This window comes from Diuraphis noxia, unplaced genomic scaffold (assembly GCF_037042655.1).
Source record: "Diuraphis noxia isolate RWA-SAM2 unplaced genomic scaffold, SU_Dnox_SAM2 contig0002, whole genome shotgun sequence".
Classification (NCBI taxonomy): domain Eukaryota; kingdom Metazoa; phylum Arthropoda; class Insecta; order Hemiptera; family Aphididae; genus Diuraphis; species Diuraphis noxia.
In genome coordinates, this window is record NW_028301712.1 from 19513007 (window position 1) to 19531562 (window position 18556).

Consider the following 18556-nt stretch of genomic DNA (forward strand, 5'->3'; position numbering starts at 1 on the left):
TTCCGAATTCCTCTTCTGCTTTCCGTATTATTTTACGTATAACATTATGTACATCCATAACGTATATTATATCCTGTATATGACACATATATTGAAAACTACCTACTCGACATACGTATTATTATGATTGGCGATGTTTCGTATCACACGTCATATGCTCTTCCATTTAATTTGCTCGTTAAGTCGTAAATTCGTAATACGTTTTGTAATATATTATTATAATAAAAAGTAAAACTAAGATTTTGATCAGCCGTGCCTCTGATAGTCGTCGTTGTCGTCGTTCCGCAACGTGATAATAACATTATCGTTGTACCGTGAAGCAATGAAAAAACACGAAAATTAAACACAGTCCAAGGCTCTCATTAAATGGAAGTATTGTCATCAATTTCGTAATAAGCCGGCGGTGGGCGGTGAAAGAGAAAAAATACCTTAATAATAAAAGTGATATTGGATGAGGGTACGAGAATAATAATTATATCAATGTATTTATTATTTCATATAATATAGTGTTCGTATTTATTTCTATGTTATTGTTTTTAATCAAACGTCGATTCCGGGAGCGTGTTCAAATAATACGTGTATTATTATTCTCCATTTCGTTCATCGATGCCTGTCATAATAATACTTTATACACGTGTAAATATATATCTATACGCGTTCCGCGTTCGTAATATATGTGTATAAAATTATTTTACATTTATATTATACGTTTTATTATTTTGAAATTTATATATATATTATTATTCGAAATAAAACACGGTTTGTCACACTCTACGCAGCGTCGGCGGCGGCGGCGGTGGTGGTAGCGTCGTCCTATAGATAGAAGATAATCCAATTGTGTGTCCAGAACAAAAAAACAAAACAACAAAAAAAAAGGTTGAAATGGTCGATCGGAAAAAAAAACCAGGTAAAAGTTTTTTTGTTATTTTTTGCCCTTCGCCGCTGCCGCCACTCTACTACCACTAGTACCAGTAAAACTACTATAGTACTACTACTACCACCATACAACTACTACTACTATACCGCCACCTCACCCGCCAACCATTCGTCGTCGACGCCACTCACTCAGTGGAAAAAGAGAGAAAGAGAAAATGAGACGGAACGATAGTGAGGGACAGACACAGCGAGGCACAAAGAGAGAGAGAGAGCGAAAAAAACATTTTTCCTTTTAAATTTTTAATATTCCCCGGGATCCGTGTTTGCGCGATGCTCCACGTGGAGCCGACCGGTTGCTACGCGACAACGGTGTGGTAGACGGGCTCCGATTGGCCGATGGCGTGACGCGACTGGTCGGCGGCTCATTGCGAACCGATGCCACGACGACGGCGTATTGGCTGCCGGCACGGCGTGCTCCACGTGGAGCCGTGGCTGGTAAACGTGAAAAAAACCGTACGGGCCCGCTTGCGTGTTGGGGTTTTGCTCGGGGCTCGGGGCCGGCGGAGCGATACTGGTAATCAGAAGGGACCAAACAGCCGATGCGGTCTGGCCGGCGGGGTGGCGAAGGGTCGCGAAGGGGTGGCGGCGTTGGAGGGATGGCTCGAATGCGGCTGCCATATTTGTGCAAACTACCGGAGAGCTTTGCGCCGCGCGCGCGAGAGAGTGTGAGTGAGCGACGGTGGCGGCGGGGAGTCGGGGAACGATGAAATCAGTGGAGTGACGGTGACGATGCGGCGGCGGCAAGGGTGGGTCTGTCGTGAGGGGGAACTTTTCAAACCCTTCTGATCCGCCTGGCGGGCGGCAGGGATGGCAGACGGGTGACGCGCCGGGACGGTGTTGTGTGCGCGCGTGTACGAGAGAGAATGACGGAGAAAGAGGAGAGAAAAAAAAGAATAAAATTGAAGAGACCTTTTGTGTTATTGGAAAAAGAAGCAAGAGGGTTTTCGCTCTAGTGTAAAGAGTGGGCGGCCATTTTGTGAAAAGGTCTTTTTTCAATGTTCCCCGTCCCCACTATACACACACACACACGTACACACGGACTGATACACACACGCACACGCCTCGCTACACGTCTTCCATGGGTTTTAGGTTCGATTTTTTCTGGACCCCTGCGCGACCCCGCCGTCACCACCGACACTGACGCCGTCCCGCCACACTCCGCACCACCATGGCGATCGTTTTGTTTACTGCCGGCGCGGTGGGGAGCGGTGGACCATCAGCCTTGTGTGTGCTGCGTGTGTGTGCGTGTGCGTGTGCGAGTGTGCGTGTACGATGGGCGCGCGGGGCGCGGCGGGGCGTCCGTGTTCACACACCGGCTCAGTCGACGGCTCCTCTTCAGTGCTCCGTTGGTCTTCGTACAGTGTTTACGCGTGCCGTACTACGTATTTACTATTTATATTACGCGCGCCGTACTTACGACCATTCTCGCGCAAAGTTTTTGGTGCATTATTAATTTATTTTTTATGTTTTTAAAAATATCCTAATCGTGCGTCTCCGCCGTAAAACAGTCACGTGTGTCCAACGAGTATTGCGAGTTGTGCCTGATTGTTTCGTCGATTAATTTTTGTTCCGTCGGTGTGCGATCCATATCGAATCGTTCGCGTACGGTTAACGTGTATAATTTGTATCGGGTTCAGTGCAATAATATTATATCCGCGGATATACTGCGTTTTTTCGATCGTTCCCCCGTGCGTGAGTGTTTGTGCGATCTCGTTACTCTTTCGTTTTTTTTTTCCACGGCGGTCTTTGTTTATTTTGTTCAACGACGTGTGCGCGCATCCTGTGTATACGATTCGGTCCGTCCGTCCGCCGTCGATTAATTAATAGAGTGATATTTGATTTTGCGGCCATGAGCTGCTAACACGTCATGTACGCCGCAGCCACGATGAATGCAGCAGCTGTAGCGGCCGCTGCCCGGCACCCGGTAAGCGTTTTTTTTTTTCATCTAATTATAAATACTATCAGAACAAAACTTTAGTAATTAGTATTAGTTGTTCAAGACGTGTAGAGACTACTCGCGTATCGGTGGTTGATTTGTTGTTTTAAAAATCCACTCTCGGTTGTCGTGCACACATTACGCAACGCGTGTGTTCTTATCGGCAACAGATTTAGACAGAGGCGTTTAAAAACAACGCGTGTGTGAATCTGAGTGCAGCGCGTCGTGTATATATATATATATATTGTACAGTCTGCAGTGTATATATATATATACTTAACACACACGCATAAATCGTATTCACGCGAAAAACGATCGAATCGCCACTGTACCTTTGAACTATTGGCACATTTCCACGACTATTTAGATAACAACGGTGTATGTGCGCGTCCTGGCTCGTTATAATATACGCTGTTATATAGTTACACGACGACGACGTGCGCATAATATATACTATTATTATTATTTCATTGTGTTGGTGTTGGGTTTTTTTTTCTCTTCCAACGAACGAATTCCTAACCGTCCCGCAGACGTGGTCGCCAAAAATTTGGGCACCACTGAGCCGGTACAGACCGCCCGCTAACCCTCGGGACCCCACACCGGTTTGTCGTGCGAACCCGGCGCGCTGCACACAATAGGCACCCCCCGGAGGTGCATTGGTTGAATTTGTAATAAAAACGTGTCTGTATACACGTATATACGGCCGACGTGCTGTACGGCGATAATATAATATAATGACGTGCTCCGTGTCCCGAGCGCGCGCTCGTGAATAACGATAATATAATAATACAATAATAAAAATAAAATCCGGGCATGGAGGGCTAAACAGAAAATTGACATTTTCCAATGTTGTAGTAGTCGTAATAATGAAAGGTTTTTTTTTTTTTTTCGTCGCGCTTTATAAATACATTTTAATGGTACTCTACGACGGCGGTATTGCTTTCGTGGTGGGGCGGACGGGAGTTAAACGACGCGGTGCGCTCTCGTCGCGTAATCTTTGCGCGACGAGTGGTTCGAGTTGTTGCTCTCGGGTTTCGCCGCCGCCGCCACCGCCGCCGCTAATTATAGTCATGACAAGACGGGCGGCGGCGTCTCGGTTGGTCTTCGATAAAATAACGCGCGGCGTACATTACGGCGACTACCAGCCAGACCACTAGACCACTGCAGCGCGCGCGAGGTCACGACGAGGACTTGATCGCCGTCTGCGACTGTTGCCGTCGTATATTATTTTAATATTTTTTATCATCATTTAAAACGCTCGCGCCATTCGCGATCAGAAAGCGTTTACCGGTTGTTTCGGAGTTTTCGTGTTTCCAACTCTGAGAAGAACTACGCTCGTGGTATAATTCGACGGTAGCGTATTTTCAGTTCTCATACTTTGCACACTACAACGTATTATTCTAAATTATAAAATCGTATATTATGTACTTCATTAACGGCGCAACGGTGCTCGTGACAATTAATCCGACCGATCGCGGTTTGCTGTTTATACCGTCCGTCGTCGAGTTTTATAGATGAGTCGACGCGCGCGCTTTGTCACGATGAGGGGGTGACGTGTATGGAATTTATACACACGTGAACTCGGAATGACCCACAAAAAGCAGTTCCACCCACGGGTGTTCATTACGCGCATATTCGGAGCGGTTAACCGCGGCATTATAACCGCCGCCGCCGCCGACACACCATGTTCATATTGTTTTTAATTTCTCGCACGTCTTATAGTGTCTCGGTCGGTGAAAGCGATGACGGGCGCGTGTGCGGTGGTTCTCCCCGTCCGCCCCACCACTGTTGGTTCTCACGACGACGAAATCGCGAGCGCGTTATTGATGTGAATCTTGTCTGACGTTAATTGTACAAACGTCATAGTGTGCGCGTCCGCTACCAATGATGGTCGATTGTGTGTGTCCCAGTGACGACATTATGTGTAAGACCGCTCTATAGGTGTCGATGCGTTTGTTATCGTTGTTGTCATCATTGTCGTTGTCGATGTGGTAAATGGTGATGTCGACCATGTGCCGTTGTCGGGCTACAACGATGAATAAAAAACCACGTTTATTGCTCGGTGGTTACGGGTCGTGAACTTCTGGGTAATTATACCGTGGATCCCGTCAACTACGTTTCGATTCATCGGCCTCGGAACACCGTGACAGAGTCGCGTCCGTTCTCGTTTTATAGTTTTTTTCTACTTTTCTCCTTAAATTCATTATCGAAATTAATGATTGAGCCGCTCCTCCTCTCTTCCTCTCATCAACTTTCCACGGTGTATAAACGGTGTCTTAGATGTGCGTGTTATTATATATCTATATCCTATATGTATATACATGTTTGTAAACATTTCTCACGGTATAATTCATCGGTTGCAGGCCTTTCAAGAGAAGATTTTTGTTTTCTCTTGGTGGGGGGGGGTCTGTCATGGTTAACGGAACACGGATAAAAAAATATATACCGGAAAAGAGTACAATAAACTCGGCGGGCGGTGTTGCAGATAGTCTTCACAACGACACCGATACCTGTACTGTTGTTGTTTCAGTGGGTGCAGCGGCATGTCTGTAGTGACAACCGCGTTTCGTGTGTCAAATCGCGCGCAAACCGATGTATGTTCGGTCACACGGACGGGCAAAATAAATCAATCGTAAATCCTCCCCTTCTTTCACGCACACGCACACCCCCACCGCACCCGGTCGACCGGTGTGCACTGCACCCCCTATCAAAACCTTGCTTATAACATTATAAACATTACCGAACCGCGTGTGCGTATCTATATACCTTATTTCTATACGCGTGTGTTATTATTACGTGTATATTATTATAATATTATTAGACATACGCTGGCAGAGTAGTGGGTGGGAGTCCTCGTGCAGTCTTTAACGCCCCCTTGTACTACCCATCACCTGTCCCGCCGTCACGCATCGGTGTTGTTCGTCACGCAAACAGCTCGGAATTTTTACATGTACAATAAATTACGTACCGCAGATAATATCTGTCCGGGATATCTCCAATTATTGTTATTATTATTTTTGTTATTTTTACCCGCTGCCGCTTCAATGAAATCCTAACGTGTCTTCTCGGAGATCGACTCCGGTTGGAGTTGTAGACCACACGCACCGACCACGACGACGACGACTCGACCGTCTCGCGCGGACTACGTCCAATTAGGCGATGGGCGGGCATCGTTAGCGCACCAGGGTCGTCTCGTAATGTAGATTATAATATAATTATGATGTATACAAACTGACGGACCAAACGCCGTTTAACGTCGACCTCGCTGGATGGCGAGTGAGTCGAGTCGCGACACTCTACGGTGAAAATAATGCTTCGGCCGTAGATGTAGTGTTAGCGAACAAAATATGTATAATAATATACGAACCCGTGTGGCGTGATATTTAAGTCCCTCTTTATGTATAAAATTGTGTAAACGCGCGGAACACGAGGATACAGACAATAACTAATAGGAAGGAAATATAATATAATCGACCGTGTGTTAAGTCCATGAAAAGGATATAGGACCCTTATAATGACGGTGGGTAGCGGTATTTATTTATACATAATAGTCTCGAAAGAAGTCGTCGTCTACACCGTCGTTTTTCTATACTGTCCCTTATCCGGCGGTCTATACATATAATATAATAATATTATATGCGTGCATTGTGTGCGACGGTGCAGTGCGTATTCTAGAAAAACATGTCCCACCTGCCCGATGCGAAAATAACAATCCCTGAAAGGATATATGTATATCCGGATTAGTCATTATACTTATTATATTTAATGTGTTGTTACGCTTATATAATTATTTTGGTTTTTTTTAGTTGCGAGGTATCATTAAGTCACGCCACTTGTTATTAATGTTATTATCCTATTTCGGTCTTTACAATTACAAGACACACACTCACAACTCACAAGTTGATTTCAGCTTTTGGTCCATGTTTTTTTGTTAACGACTATGGGAAATAATGAACACTGTGATGTGTGTGTGCATGCGATAGACTCGTTTTTCACGTTATCAGATATCGAAAGGTAATATCCCGGTGGTAATAGGCAACTAAATCTACACTGGCGCGTTTTAAGCGCGATAAAAAACAACACACGCATACCCGTATACATTTTTTACCACACGCACGCGCAGTGGTTAAGAGACGAAGACGAAGAAAAAACCGAAGGGGACTTTACAGGTGTGCCCGCAGACATACGCGTTTATAAACTGCCAACAAGAAACCGGTCCGTGGAAGTATAATAACCGCCGCGCGATAGTAATAATTATTATTATCGAGAGGCATGTACGGAAAATGTATGAAAAAAAATAAAAAATAACGCCGGTCGTCGGCCTTCGGGCCAGTAGCTACTGTGTGTAGTATTATGTGTGTATGTGTGAGAGTGGATGTTCAGTGTGTGTGTGTGTGTGTGTGTGTGTGAGAGAGTGTATGTACAGTGTGTGTGTGCGCGCGCGCGCGCCAAGTCTTTACATATTATAATATTATATACGCACGCATAATATACCTATTCAGTAATAATAATAATGTATAAAACGGAGAGGAGAAAAAACTCGTCCCCCCGTACCTGCCGCCCCGCGGGCCCGTCGACGTAGTTATACTGTATTATTTATATATATATATATATATATATATATATGTCTTGTACATATTTGGAGAGAAATTCTCTGTCGATTGCTTCCTCTTTGTTCGATGACGACGAGTGTATATACACGTTTATATTATTATACAGTTTATAATATAATGTCATATACCAGGTATATATTTTTATATTATATACCAGTAGGTACACCGCGGCGTGCATTTTTTCTGTCTTCCACATGGGGATTGTTAACCGCACGAGTTATGAGCATTTAAAATCGTGTATAGACCGCGCGCGCGTTTTGCACTGATCGGTTATACGTTATAACTTTGAAATGTTTCCCGAGAAAACCAATTTGTCTAAACGAGCCGAATAAGATTTATACTCAAACGTAACGTCGGTTTTCGTGTTCCGAAGATCATTATATTACATGCAGCCAGCTGCAGATGTGTATGCGTATATATATTATAAACGTTACGCATTATAAATTGCACGTCGGTCGGACGTGTGGTTTTTTTATTTTTCGTACAGGGAGGGTCGACTCGCATGAATTTTTTTTTTCGGTGATAAATATTCCCATTAAAAATCCTAGACCGATTTGTGCACATATTTTTTTATTTGTTTCGTATAAAATAAACACACACGACACACAACGCGCTCACTGACATAAATATTATCGCACATGCCCACACATCCGCCATGCAGTGTATATAATGATATATATATTTATATATTATAATAGGTACTTACTCGATTAAGCACTGCAGCGCCCACGGCGTTTGTCAAGGACCTACTCGAAAGCGTGAAAAAAAAAACAGTAGAAAATCGTTGACGCGACGACGACGACGACCCTCCGATTCACCCGCCATGTCCCTAGCCCCTTGTCGGTTATAATATATATATATATATAAAGGTGTTATAGGTGTATATATTTTTCAACACACAATGCCCGTATCCACATAATATATAATAATATTATATGCACTGCAGTCGCATCGTTTATTTACGAGCGACGCTTTGAATTTACAACCCTTCTGCCCTTAAAAAATAATATTTATTACTATCGAGGACGACAGCAGCAGTTTCGTCTTGAAATCTAGTCGCCAGCAACATGTCGTGTTCTTCGTTCCAAGTGTTATAATATTATCTTTAGCAGCCAGGTCCGAATACCCAAATAACATACGCGTGTTTCGTCTTATATGATGTTTGTAAGCGGTGTTCGTCGTCTGTTGTATGCCTCGTCCGTCGTCTGTCGTCACCGCTTTGGTCTTCCCCGCAGCACATTCACGCGACCCGTGGAGTTTAATTATATTTTATATTGATACGTCAAAAGACTTAATTGCACTTATTATTAAAAGAAAATTCTAATATCGCTGCCGCGCACACGACTATGGGTCGAAAACGAGACCAGTTAGGTTTGTTGGATGTCCGTTAGTGTCGGGTTTCGTGACTGAGTTACGGTCTGTGTGCGAGTGAGTCCGCACCGCGTATCAAATATATATATATATATATATATATATATATATATATATATAATTTATTGTTTCCACTCACACGTTGAGCATACTATGTATATTTATATGTGGTGTGAAAAACTGGGAAATTTCTTCTCGGGGGAGATCGGTGGGAGCTATTCGGTCGCGCCTGTTGCGGTCTCAACGTCTCTCCCCTCCGCCGCCACGGCAGCCCCCGCCTACGTCACCGCACAACAGTTTCACCGCGGTGGGACCCCGGGGCAGTTTTAAGCGGCAATTAGCGCTGTGACTACATGATGGTGGCGTGGTACTCGGACCGGGATTCTGCGCACCGGATGACACGCGGCTACTACTACAGATGCCGTCGACGGGACCGGAACACGGAGTCTAATACTTTATTTTTGCACTCATTTCTGTGTCATATAACAATATATCTTTGTGCTGTAGTTTTATCATGTCCCTATATAGAACACTGAACAGTGCTCGTCCAGGAAAAATAAAATACAATTTATGACGGTGACGATGGTTTAATGAGCTCTAAAAAAGTGTCCCTATATATTATACGTTATAATATATAAAGTACAATGTGATATAATATCATACAATACGCCTATGATGTAATGTTAATGTAAAAATAATAATGATAAAATACAAAAAAACAGTGTCCCCGGAGAAAAATAAATAGTCGTAAAACCTATGTATTGGTTTGCAGCCCCTCTTTTTTAACGTCCGTTGATGTGGAATTAATAAGATATATTTTGAAGCGGTTCTTGTTAAATAAAAGTCTTCAGATAAAAGTAAAAAAGGGGAATGGCACTGATTCGTTATATCTATGAGGAATATTCCGCGCATCAATAAATAATAAGTGTCCATAAAAATATTAACCGAATATCGACATGCAGCTGACAGATTAAGGGTACAAATTAAGTAACCATACTTTTCAATCCTGCATTATAGATAGTTTATATTCTGTAATCAATGCAGGTTTAAACTCATGGATTAAATAGTCGTGTTTAAAATTCATAATCGTATTTTATTATATGACGTTTCGGGTGATCGCGTGTAAGCACAACTTTATATAAACATGCCTGATATCATTATATTACTTGTACATTGAACGGTATTAATTTGTCTCAAATCCTATATCGCTTAAAAATCCTTTTTTACTATCATAATTTGGGAATGCGTTTTTATTATACATTTTTACTTATCTGCTTGTTTACAGGTTTTTTTCTATACAAAATATTTGAGTAGGTACCTAAATCGTTGAGGCTTTTACAGCTTACATTTTTCAACCAGGTTAATGGACAAGTATACAGTTGTACAAACATTGCTTTTGAAATTTTATTCGAATATAAATAATAAATTCGTTCATATATTGTTTTCTCAATTTCATAATTGTTTTGTTTTTGATTTTAAGTGTCTCATACTTATATACCTAGTATAAACTTTAGTCTCATAATTTTAAACGTCACGTCCATTTTGCCACACGAATCACACATCGATCTATATATAGTACCTATTAAATTACCTAATAATATCTATTACATACAGTGTGTACAGTGGTGTACGTATTTACCAATATATTATATTTGGCTTCTTCAATACATATTTTTATGTAAGGATGTATATCCTACTGCATGTTTGTCAATTTATTTTAAACATTTTTTTTTAAAATTTTATCGACTGAAAATTCGAAAACATAATATTTTTAATCAATTATTCTTTTTGAAAATGTGACATCATAATACTAGGTATATACAATAACACCAGGTATATATAATACACACGTACAACTACTATTTAAAATTCGCAAAATTCAATCAATTCCATGCTTCTTATTATGGTGATGGTTATTTCAATGAATATATAGGTTATATGTAGGTTATGTTGGTATTTCGTGTTCCAGTTTAGCTAGACAAGTCGTCCTATAATCAATTTGACGGTAAATATTGTGTCTGAGTGACATTTTTCATGTATTGATATGACACGTCAAAGACCATGATGTAATTTTAAATATCATACATTTTCCTGACTTAAAAAATTATGTAAGCTTTTTTTGCATTCTATTAGAAATTTAACGACAATGCAAAAACAAATTGAAACACCTTAAAAAATTGATAAGATAACAAGGTACAGGTAATAAGTCATTTTACGTAAGATTAACCGGCAGTTACAGAACTTTTACGTTTTTTTCACTGCATCATGCACATTGCACAATATTATATAAATATCACACATATTTCATGCATCCCAATTATTATTATTATTAAGAATATTATGATTTATGGATATTGAAAATTTTCACGATTCTGCTAAATTATAATACTCGTAATTGTTATTAGTTTTACGAAAATTATAACTTTAGTTATAATGAAATTTAATGACATACAATATTTAACGTGATATTTCATTATATTATCGATTCGTACTTCTTAGTGAAATAATTGGCAATTTTTTGAAGATATTTTAAAGTTGGCTTTATATTTAAAATGTAAATTATGAAATGTAAATCCACTTTTAATTGTAATGTAGATACAGCCTGCATCATACGGAGGCAATGTTGTATATTTAACGTCATATTTATGTTTTATTATAAAATTTAAAAGAAAGTACAAAACTTCATGGTAGGCTTATATAAAAATAATTCCAAAATATCGAAGACATATATTGTATTTCATTAAAATAGCGTATAATGAAATACAATATGCAAAACAGAATAGAGATCCCTTGCTTTGACATAGCAAGCTGCAGTCAATGCCAAGCTACAGGACACTCACTTCTGTAAACAAATTTTGTAAATTATTCAAATCAACCAATTTTATGTATAATATAAAATACGTATATGAAAACTAATACTTCATAAAATTATTAAACTATTGAATTAGACATTGACTGTATTTTAAACAGTAACTATGTTTGTTAGGCATTTAACAATATTTGTGTTTCGATTAATAAGAGGTATTAGGGCGTGGGATTGACCTAAATTTCTTATCCGCTGTATAATGTCGTGTAAGACACTATAAAAATTTAATTAAGTACTTATTACCTTAATATTTTATTCATATAAAATTCGAGTATTAAACCAATGTACAATCCATGATGTAAATTGTGGACACTTATATAGGTAATGTATATCTACTGAAATTAACAACTAATTAAAAATATTTTTTTAGTGTGTATACCTATCTATCATTCACTTTATCTTTCAAAAAGTATTTAATTGTAATATATATATATTGTATGTCGAAGTATCATTAAGTGATTTGGTATGTAAGTAGTATGTGTAGTTTATTTTCTCGAAGTAGGTGTAAAGATATTGTTCTAATACATGTTTTCGTCACATTTTATTGTAATATTACAATATATAGATATCAAAAACGAACGTGATTATTTCTGAAGTTTTCTAAACAGCGCTCGAGATATTATGCAGTCTGCGATTGATAGTATAACATTTTTCGCTGTCGTACGTTTTTTATTCGTTGACGTAAAAATATCAAACAAATAAATGCGTTTCAAACAACACAATATTATTAATGCTTTAGCGAGCAGCTATCGTTATGTATGAAACTCTCTTCCCGTTAATCATAATACACGATTAAAAAAAAAAAAAAAAAAAAAATGGAAAGCCCAAAGTTGTGGATTATACGCATATGTCACATCGAATGGTGAACGTCATCGTATAATCGTCGGAGTTTATTGTCGTTACGGCCTTATTATTATACCTAATATTATAGCATATACTTTATACACGACAAAGCGCGTATGGGGCAATGCGCGCACACTGGCGTTGAAATTTTTAACACATTATTTCGTATAGTATATGAAGTGTACCGCATGTCTGCCGTGGCACTGCCGACCTTGTAAATTTCTTTTCCTTATCGTCGACGGCCGTATACCGTTTTTACACGGTCCTTATATCTACGGGACGTGGGGTGTGCGTATATTATACATAGGCGAATATGCAGGTGCAGGTCGTCGTGGTCGTCGTCGTCAGGGGTTGCGAAAACAGCTTCACGGGCTATTTGCGTGGTATGTGTCGTATTTCGAACGTGTCGTGTATTTCTATTGTGTGACGACCATGTATATATTATGGACATATATACGCGCGTTATACACGCGTTTGGTGAATTTTATGTATAATTTTTTTCTGCCTACTTGTGACGAATCGCAGACGTCGGTGCCGGCATGGTGTATATGTACGTATACGTACGGTATATGTACTCGGAGGTCGACCATTATTATCGTAACCTTACGCTGATGGAGAGAAAAAAAGGAAAATGTATATGTGAAAAATGATTTTCCGCCCGCGCGAGGCCATTCGAGGCCGCGGCTCCAATGCTGCTGCAAGTGAGTGAGTGTTTCGAAATCACAGCCGCCGTGTGAAAGGTGCATACCGCGCCTGTGTGCGGGGTTATTGTTACCGTGGTATAGTGCTATAGTAGTAGTGGTTGACGACGACAACAACGGTGGTGGTGGTTTGTTACCCGCTTTTCCGGGCCGATTTTCCCACCACCGTGGGATTTTGGTTTCATATATAAACTCCAGACGACCACAGTAACAGTACCACAATCAGTCTTTCCTTCGTTTGACTAACAATATAGTGACAATACAAATATATATTCAACAAACATGGGTTCCATAACTCCTCTGGTAAGTACAATTTTTCTTATTATATTTTATATACTATTTTACTAACTTACTTTTGAAATACAGTAACTTCATATTCGAACTCGAACTTTTTATACTTTTTATACATTTTTATTCTCAACACAAAAAAATAATAGAATATACATGTGTCGCACATACACGTACTTTTTCTATAACTTAACCGTAGTATAAGAGGTACATACATTGAAGGAACATTTTTACGAGTTCAATCGCACTTTTAAGTGAATATACCGCGCCGCAACTTGTACATCCGAAGTCAGTACCTTGTATAAAAAACGGTGTACCCGAATATATAAAAATGTATGGCCATATAGGTGTATGTAAACGCCGTTCGGTTTTTATTACAATTCCAATAAATTTTTATTAGTCTGCGACCGTAAAAACCCGCTACCGTATTCTCCCGTCGACGACTCACGGCGTGGACGACGTTTCGTGTAAACAACCAAGTTTTTTGCTCTTATTTTTTTTCCGTTCAGCGTCCCATAAAATCCTCCTAGGGGGAAACGACGTATAAACTCAGTATAAGGGACGCCCCGCTTCGTTACGGATCGTAAAGTACTGGCGGTCTACGTCGCGATCGTAAAAAGAAAAGAGAAGAGAAAAACCGTATACATACACACACTGATACACGTGTATACATGTGGCAAGAAAAAAGTACAAAACTAGTCGTAAAGTTTTATGAAACATAAGTAGCGTTGGCTTTTTAATGTTTTTCAAATAATTTGTTCGAGGTTTTACGGCTTTTCGGCAGTGGATTTTTATCGCTGCAGCTATATGCCCCGAACAACCACCTCGCGCAAAATCCACCTCCACCACCATCACCACCCACTTGGTGATTCGCGTATACGTTCTTTAACCGTTACCGACACAGTGTTATACGTACACACACATATTACCCGGAAACGACTGAACGACGACATGAATATTTCATATATATAATAAAAACACACCGTTTAAAAATATTTTACAGATAACTATCGCGTGTTTGGTCGGCTTGACGTCTTTTGGTGCGGCCAAATTGAGCGATAACGAAGTGGCAGAAGGGTAAGAGTCGTCGATTGCGGCACACTATTCATATATTATACTGTCGTAGTTAAACGATCACGTAGTCGTGTATACCGTAAAACATATACACGTTTAACCGTTACGTAGTGTTATATTTGTACCACCCTCGTCGTGTGGTATGTGTAATAATAATAAGTTTAATTTTTTCGTCTATGTAATATTATATTTAGAGTCATCAAACACACCCATTACCATACCGGTGACGTGGAACACGCGCACAAACACGACGGTGAGGCGCACCACGAGCACCACCATAAGGGAAGCGCCGAGCACGCCCACCACCATGGCGGAGAATTCGGGCACGGACATCATCACGGTGGTGAGTTCGGCCACGGGCATCAACACCACGGTAGCGCCGATCACAAGCACCACCATGGCGGCGAATTCGGTCACGGGCACAAGCACCACGGAAGTGCGGAACATAAACATCACCACGGCGGCGAGTTCGGACACGGACACCACCACGGCGGTAAATTTGGACACGGACACGAACATCACGGAAGTGCTGCGCACAAGCATCAACACCACGGCAGCGCCGCTCACAAGCACCACCACGGCGGAGAATTCGGACATGGACACGAACATCACGGAAGCGCTGAGCACAAGCACCACCACGGTGGAGATTTCGGACACGGACACCATCATGGAGGTGAATTCGGTCACGGACACGAACATCACGGAAGCGCAGCGCACAAACATCACCACGGCGGTGAATTCGGACACGGACACCACCATGGCGGCAAATTCGGACACGGACACGAGCACCATGGAAGCGCCGCGCATAAACATCACCACGGAGGAGAGTTCGGTCACGGGCACAAGCACCACGGAAGTGCGGAACACAAACATCACCACGGAGGTGACTTCGGACACGGACACCACCACGGTGGTAAATTCGGACACGGACACGAACATCACGGAAGCGCAGCGCACAAGCATCATCATCACGGCAGCGCCGCTCACAAGCACCATCACGGCGGTGAATTCGGCCACGGACACGAACACCACGGAAGCGCCGAGCACGCGCATCACCACGGCGGAGAATTCGGACACGGACATCACCACGGCGGCAAGTTTGGCCACGGACATCAACACCACGGTAGCGCCGATCACAAACACCATCACGGTGGCAAGTTCGGACACGGACACAAGCACGGTGGTAGCGCTGAACATGCTCACCAACATCACGGCAAAGCCGCTCATGGCCACCACCACGCTGGTCACTCCAAACATCATCACAAGCACACCGTCTAATACCATATCACTCGCCCCTCCCGACGAAGTCGACCCACTTAGTCGCACCATATCGTCGTACTAACGACTCTGTTAGGACGAAGTTGACGACGACGACGGCACTCGTCCCCAATTCCTGTCCACATCATCCACCCCGCTGCATTTGGTATTGACTTTAAGGATACGGTAAAGGTTATCGGGTTCTTCGATTACTTGTTTCCAAAATTTCCCATCTCCGTCTCATCTCATATTTCCCGTCTTACCCTAACTCCATTCTGTCGTGTTTCTTTTACACATATATTAAACGTCTCCCTATTTCGTCGGCGGCGTTAGATGTTCTCATCGCTGTTGTCTTATCATCGCTGCTATCGCCGCCATCAGTGTTGCTGTTGATGTTACTCCATACGTTACCTTCTTTACACTAATTTCGGTATTCCTGAGTACAGAAATGTATGAATCGTTGTTACTGTTTGTATAACTTATATATTTGTTCTGTGATAATTTTAAGTGCTCATTTGTAATGATTTATTTTTATTACTACTTATATCGTTGAAATTGGGTCTTTTTATACGTATATATTAGTACTGTATATTCTATGATAATATGTTATTTCAGTTTAGGATAGACTGATCAAAATTGGCGGTGTAGCTTCCGGTTTCTTACTGTTATATTATATTCATGCATTTTATTTTATCGTATAGGTACATATTTACGTATACAATATTGTAATGTTTTATTATTGTTACCTATGTCAAGTTGTTTTGTTATATTAAAATGTTATTATTGGTTACCTATATAAATTGTTGTTATTCATATCGACTGCTGTGGATTTCGGCTAGCGCTTACTCGTTTACTATAATACTAAATCCAACTCACTGCAGTCTATACGTTAATATACTGTAGCAATGCCGTTATAATTATATATAAGAAATAATAACATTATATTGTAATACGCGCCCAATTATCGTGCCTTTATCACGTGACAATAATAAAAAAACAACAATATATAGATATAACATATATACGTACAAAAACGTGTTTATCCGTATCATTGTACATAAACGCTCTCGCATTTTACTGTCGCAATTGTAATAATACTACATAATATATATATATATATATATGTATATTCGTAAGCCACCACAGTAAGACATAAAAACATAGCTTTTATGTAACTGCAACTGCGGGTACCTATATATATATATATATATAACGCGTTAAAGACTAAATAGTGTTTATCTTTCCTCGACCCACGTACCACATGAATACCCCGTCGATATAAACTACAACGCTGCACTAACCCAATGATAACACGATATGTGAGGTTATTGGACCGTTTAGCCTTATATTGCTGCCATTGTCGTCCGTAATTTCCGTGTCGAATAATGATTTTCCACTTTTTTTCCCTCGGACTCCCTCGAGTGTTGTATACGCTGCACGCACGTAACACGCTCAATTGGATCTTATGAAATCCAACATAAAAATATAATATATTAATATATATACATGCGCACACCGCACATGCAGGTGTACCCAACGTGCACTGTCCATGTATACTTTTAGATCGCATAATAATACAATTACTAATGTAGATCTGTTTTTTCCCTTTGGTTTACAGGGCCCACCACAGCCGGGGCAGCCGTTCAAGTTTACTATTGGCGAATCATGTGACCGGATCAAAGAAGAATTCAATTTTCTGCAAGCTCAGTACCACACGTAAGTGTTTACTTTCATATAGATCTATACAATATATAACAAGGAAAATATATTTTACAGTACAAAACATTTATAATATCTAGGAGTTGTTTTAAAAGAAAATTTACATTTAAATTCACATATATAAATATATATATATAATATTAGGTACAAAACTGCCCCCGAAAAAAGTCTCGTGTATTATGTATATACATATATTATATATATATATATATTTATAGTATATTGTCATTATTCTTTGGATAATAATTATAGTAGGATGACCTATAAATTATAATATATATTTTCATCCGCATACCCACGAAGTATATACCTACGGATAATCGAGTTGCACACGTATATCTATCACGTACGGTTTGGTTTTCAGCCTGAAAATGGAATGCGAAAAATTGGCCAGCGAGAAAATCGAAATACAAAGGCATTACGTAATGGTGAGTGAGCGTGAAGGTCCCGGACAATTAATTATGTAGCATGAACAACCGCTGTACGCAATGCTTAAGAGCCGTTGATATTGTCGTCGGTATTAACAACGACAACTACCCCCTTAATGTCTGTGAAATCCCGCGTTCTTGCTATCGCGGCCTTATAGGCAAATGTATACATTAGATACACATCTATTAATAATGACATATTATCATGCAATTCATATTTTTGCTTCTTTTTTGTTTGAAGTGTTTGTTATCATAATCTGATTCGTATACATATACTCGGATTTATCTGTTCGAAATACACTAAATTTCCAAATCCTAATTTGTGATTTAAAAAAAAAAAAAAAAAAAAAAAAAAAAATTATATTTTAAGTATTTAAATAAAACACTGCAATTTTATAAGAAAAAATCATTGTAGTTTCTTAATTTTATTTTTAATTCCGTCACAGCCGGGAGTAGGATATTACGTTGATGTATAAGTATAAAATATATAGGAAGTCTTAAATTAATAATGTGGTCCGCTCCTT

At 40.2% G+C, this 18556-nt stretch overlaps 2 protein-coding genes across 5 annotated transcripts in view; both read left to right on the plus strand.

The window, feature by feature from the left end:
- Positions 1–2263: 2263 nt before the first annotated feature.
- Positions 2264–18556, plus strand: part of gro (TLE family member transcriptional corepressor groucho) — a 41448-nt gene continuing 25155 nt past the window's right edge. For 2 of the 4 annotated variants that reach the window (XM_089220598.1, XM_089220600.1), the window contains exons 1-3: positions 2264–2860; positions 17504–17601; positions 17969–18032. In XM_089220598.1, coding sequence (XP_089076724.1) covers positions 2804–2860; positions 17504–17601; positions 17969–18032 — 219 coding nt within the window. In that variant the 5' untranslated portion in view covers positions 2264–2803. The remainder of the gene's footprint in view (positions 2861–17503; positions 17602–17968; positions 18033–18556) is intronic. The other 2 variants (XM_015525001.2, XM_089220599.1) reach the window with 1 other exon arrangement.
- On the plus strand, positions 13412–16685 carry LOC107174163 (uncharacterized). Its single transcript, XM_015525002.2, has 3 exons — positions 13412–13569; positions 14558–14631; positions 14823–16685. The coding sequence occupies exons 1-3, from the start codon at positions 13549–13551 to the stop codon at positions 15904–15906; spliced, it is 1179 nt and encodes a 392-aa protein (XP_015380488.2). The 5' UTR covers positions 13412–13548; the 3' UTR covers positions 15907–16685.